Source organism: Cryptotermes secundus, unplaced genomic scaffold, assembly GCF_002891405.2.
Source record: "Cryptotermes secundus unplaced genomic scaffold, Csec_1.0 scaffold699, whole genome shotgun sequence".
NCBI classification, from domain to species: Eukaryota; Metazoa; Arthropoda; class Insecta; order Blattodea; family Kalotermitidae; genus Cryptotermes; species Cryptotermes secundus.
Genome location: NW_019738883.1, coordinates 419,611 through 424,908, shown reverse-complemented (window position 1 = coordinate 424,908; position 5,298 = coordinate 419,611). Strand labels below are relative to the sequence as shown.

The following is a 5,298-nucleotide window of genomic DNA, read 5'->3' as shown; positions in this document are numbered from 1 at the left end:
GAAGCCGGATAACATTTGCCATCACATTCTTCTATGTATGTAGGGCTAAGGGCGAGGGCACATCAAGGGAACTGCCAACCGCAACGTCAGTATGACAGGATCTGTATTGTAAGATTTGAGGTTTTCACGGCAGTTACTATGAAGAAGACTTTCTGGGATGTGGCGCCGTGTAGATGTGGTGTTAACCGACGTTTCGGAGGAACGTATCGCCTCCATCTTCAGGGTAGAAGGAAAAATAAAAAAATCTGCAAGCGAAGAGACCGTGAGAACCGGTACAAGCAGACTGGTGTTGGAAATAAACAGCTATGTGAGAGAAGTGAAGGAAGGGGAGGGGGGCAACTCTACATGGGGAAATCAGTAGAGTGGGAGGGGTGAAGGGGCTGGGACAGAAGCAGGGTTTTGTATATGATATTGTGTCGGGGGAGAGAGAGGCAAGCTTAAAGGGAGGGCACTAACCCTTAAGCTAGGGGGATTGCTGTGTTAGTGGGTCATGGCCTGTGTAGCCTTGTGGATCTGGTGTCATGTCCCGGGGGGATTTTTAGGGAACAGATGATAGGCTTCCATGACTTGCTGAGACAAAAACACCCCCTCTCTCTTCATATTTTCGGGATGGAGTTCAATCCCAATGGCTTCCCTAATGATGCGATCCATATATCGGGTCTTGGTGGCGAGGATGGAGGTATTCTGAAGCTGAATGCGATGTCCCAAATCGATGCTGTGTTCAGCTACGGCCGACTTGTCCGGCTGTTCGAGATTCATTAAAGAATATGTAGGATGCTGAACTTCGGGCCTACAGAGATTGCTAGGTTCTAACTCGGTGTAAATTCTTACACGCGGCATAAGCCGCAGGAGCGCTTAAGTAAGTCTGAGTAGAGTAACATCACTTACTATCGTTTCCCTCCTAGTCAAGAACGTCAAGAAGGTCAAGAATGTAGGACATGCGGCGTAATCAATGGTTCGGCTGACTGGTATTTCGTCCATTGGACAATCCGTAGGTGCAACGCGACATCTTTCAGTTGGAGACACTTACTGTGAATCATTCCACTTATCACAAGAGATATCGCCAAGCTGTATGTGAATGCGGACCAATAACAAAAGAGCGGTCCATTTAATTGCTCTAATTGTGCTCTTACCTGCACAACGAGATTTTGTGTCTATCCAAGTGAGCATTGTGCATCGGCGACTACAGTTCACTAGCCCATTTAATTAACTTTAGCGATATGCTACTTCGATGCCAACGAGCTGGAACTGTTTTCTCAAAAATGTGAAGAAGTATGGCGAAAAATATATATTGTATATCCTGCGTAACGTCCTTGTGAACTACAGCAAGTAGACAAATTCCCCGCTTTTTCCTTTGTAATGCAGTTTTTCATTACCGCGTTTACAGAAACTCGCCATAGGCCTCAATCATGAACGAAATGAGTCCCGTCGACACCCGATTTCTGTAAATTCCATTCTGATGTTATTCTTCACTGAATCCATAGGACTTCCATGCGGTATCTTCCTTTCAGGTTTTCAGCCAGAACTTTGCTTAAATTTCTCACAAAAGGTTCGCCGCTTAGCACCGGAGGAGCCGGACCCACCACAATTTAACGACCTGATATATTAAAAGTAGTCTGATGAATTTCTGGTTTGTTTGCATTTAGTATGGCATAAAAGTACTTACTAGATTTATAATCTGTTTACTTATATGCATAAGCGGATTTTTCATAATCAACAAAAAAATAACAACAGGGCGGTGGATAATGTCCAGAAACACAATACAATTGTGTGAATATACCACCGTCACAAACTTTTAGAACTTAACCAAAGAGAAATTGCTAAGGTTGAAAGAAGTTCGTGAGGGGCATCTCCTCACGGGCTCTGGCCATTAAGTCACTTTTCCATAGAAGTTCCATACATTTCGCTATGGCACACGATACACGATAGGTGTCACTTTCTTATCCTTGTATTATGTTGTGTTGTTACTTTACTCTCGTAGAATTTCGTGTGTATTCGTGACACCCCAATTCAACTAACGCTACTGACCCCTGGTTGGAACCATAGATAACGCGTCGGAACCGTCGGAATCGGTCGGAACCGACCGAACGGACCTCAGATTTCTCAGATTAGTACACAATCAGACTTAGGAAGAAGGGTTTTGAGAGCGTGTGATTGTGGGTTAGTCGTTACTTGAAATGGGTAACAATCATAGTCAGGATGGATTAAGAAGAAATTCACTTAGTAGGACTCCTTCTGGAGCTGAGAACAACGACAGAAGCCCCACCCAGCTCATGCCTATCGATAAATTGTCAAAGGTAAAACGTTGTTCATACATCTGACGATCTGTACAGTCTGACATAGTACGTGTGCATTTACTAAACTAAATGTCTTTGTTTCGCCGTTATGTAAAGGCGTGAATGATATGTGTCATATTCTTGTTACACGCATTGAAATTGATTTTACACCTCTTGAAATGATGAAATATGTTGAGTTATCACAGCACAAATCGGCCGTTGATTACTACGTACCTTCAAGATACATTCAAGAACGTAAAAGAAAAAGGAGAGAAGAGAAAGAAAAAGGTGATCTGTTGGTGGTATTTATTTTACCAGCGTTAGACTCTCTCCAAACCGGATAGGACAGTTATTAGTCGGATAGTAGCAGTGACTAACGAAATATGTTTTCCAAGATTAGCATGGCTGAACCACATGCTTTTCAAATGTCAGCTGCAAGGTTTTGCTGTAAGGTTCAAAGTGCGATGTCCACTGTACGAAAGACGTTGCTCAGCGAAAATGGTGTGTTGTTTACATAGTACGAACTTCGGTGAATATTCGTCAGTACCTTTCGGCGAAAAGTGCGTTATCAGAGTTACTGTTATACCATTTCATTCATTTTGTTTGGGGTTTGTCGTAAAGACTACAACTAGTGTACCCGTATTTTCAGTTTACCACTTAATTCGGTTTGAGTTTTAGTATGCTAGGATTGTTTAATGAAATCATGATATAACGATAGGAAACAGATGTTTTGAAAATGTGGCACAGTTCAGATATTTGGGAACAACGATAACAAATCAAAACCTGATTCACGAAGAAGTTAAGAGGAGATTGAACTCGGGGTAATGCTTGCTACCATTCAGTCCAGAACCTTTTGTCTTCTCGTCTGCTGTCCAAAAACATAAAAATTAGAATATACAAAACTGTAATTTTTCCTGTGGTTCTGTATGGGTGTGAAACTTGGGTCTCTGACTTTAAGGGAGGAACATAGACTGAGTGTGTTTGAGAACAGGGTGTTCAGGAGAATATTTGTACCGAAGAGGGATGAAGTGACAGGAGGTTGGAGAAAACTGCATAATGAGGAGCTTCATACCTTGTACTCTTCTCCAAGTATAATTAGAATGATCAAGACAAGGAGGATGAGGTGGGCAGGGCATGTAGCAGAAATGGGGGAGAGGAGGAATGCGTATAGGATATTGGTGGGGAAGCCAGAAGGAAAGAGACCACATGGAAGACCAAGGTGTAGGTGGGTGGACAATATTAAAATGGATCCTAGAGAGATAGGATTAGTCTGGCTCAGGATAGGGACCAGTTGAGGGCTCTTGTGAACACGGTAATGAGCCTTCGGGTTCCATAAAATGCTGGGAAATTCTTGAGTAGCTTCACAATTGACGACTTCTTAAGAAGGGCTCAGCTCCATAAGTACGAGTAGTTTAATGTTTTGGTTAGGATTTTTAGGAAGGGTTAGTAGGTCAGGTTATTGCTTTATATTACAGTGTTAATAACGTACAGTACTTGAGGTTATGATTTTAGTATCATGCAGAAAAATTCACATATCCATGCCTCACAGTAACATACTTTTATTGTGGTACAGCAATTTACCACAGTATTGAAATTATATGTCAGGTTTTGATTTATAACCTTTGTTTCCTTAGATACTTGCCCAGAAAAGTTTGGAAGAAGATTCTATCCAGGGAATAACTTGTCGTGCCTTCACTGTAAGTTGTAAACCTATGAACATATGTACAACAAAGTACAGTTATTACACATATAGTGTACAATATCATGTAGTAGTAAGAGTTACTTTATTTTTACAGAACATTGTTTTCCCACGTTATTCAGACCTGTCAGAAAGACTGTTTAAGTATTTCCATTCCTGTGCTGGCGTCACTAAACATGAGTGGATTAGTCCACCCGTCTTCAAACAGCAGGCCGAAAAATTCCTAGGCATAATTGTTGACAGTCAACAGATTGAAGTTTATGTCAAGGTAAGGACATTTGAGACTTTTTTAAATTTTACTGGGAATAATATATATCTTAAAATAACATGTTCATAATGTAATTTGCTACATCATTTACTTAAGCAGCTTTCAGGATTCTTGCACTGTGCATAGGAATTTACAGAGTTTTATTAAGGAACATCTCTTCTATGTTACTGTTGGCAGTACTCTTATGTCAGTATTCTAATTACATCAGATTGAAAACATAAGTGCTTCAGATGTTTTCCTAGGCCTCAGAAAATTGTTTTTCAGATAAGATTGCATTTAAAGATAAATAGTACTATGAACAGCCTCTTCTGCTCATCCGTGGCCAGATAAAGATCATAGTTGATGACTAATGTAGTTATCCCTAAAATAGCTTTCTTATTACTTACTTACTTACGCATGGAGCTGAGCCCTTCTGGAGGAACCGCCAATTCTGCAGCTACTCAAGAATTTCCCAGCATTTCATGGAACCCAAAGGTTCATTACCGTGTTCACAAGAGCCCTCCACTGGTCCCTATCCTGAGCCAGATCTATCCAATACATACCATCCCCTCCTATCTCTCTTAAGATTCATTCTAACATTGTCCTCCCACCTACGCCTTGGTCTTCCATGTGGTCTCTTTCCTTCTGGCTTTCCCACCAATATCCTATATGCATTCCTCATCTCCCCCATTCATGCTACATGACCTGCCCACCTCGTCCTCCTTGACTTGATCATTCTAATTATACTTGGAGAAGAGTACAAGTTATGAAGCTCCTCATTAGGCAGGTTTCTCCAACCTCCTGTCACTTCATCTCTCTTCGGTCCAAATATTCTCCTCAGCGCCCTGTTCTCAAACACTCTCAGTCTATGTTCCTCCCTTAATGTCAGAGACCAAGTTTCACACCCATACAGAACCACAGCCAAAATTATAGTTTTGTATATTCTAATTTTTATGTTTTTGGATAACAGACAAGAAGACGAAAGGTTCTGGACTGAATGGTAGCAAGCATTACCCGAGTTCAATTGCCTCTTAATTTCCTCCTGAATCAGGTTTTGATCTGTTATCGTTGTTCCC

General features: G+C 41.3%; 1 protein-coding gene across 2 annotated transcripts in view; it reads left to right on the top strand.

Annotated features, from left to right (window-relative positions):
• The first annotated feature begins 2,061 nt into the window (after positions 1 to 2,061).
• Positions 2,062 to 5,298, top strand: part of LOC111871259 — a 49,241-nt gene continuing 46,004 nt past the window's right edge. The window contains exons 1-3 of one of the 2 annotated variants that reach the window (XM_023864233.2): positions 2,062 to 2,297; positions 3,911 to 3,973; positions 4,073 to 4,243. In XM_023864233.2, the coding sequence (XP_023720001.1) occupies positions 2,178 to 2,297; positions 3,911 to 3,973; positions 4,073 to 4,243 (354 nt within the window). In that variant the 5' untranslated portion in view covers positions 2,062 to 2,177. Of the gene's footprint in view, positions 2,298 to 2,386; positions 2,565 to 3,910; positions 3,974 to 4,072; positions 4,244 to 5,298 lie in introns of those variants that run through there. The other variant, XM_023864234.2, reaches the window with a different exon arrangement.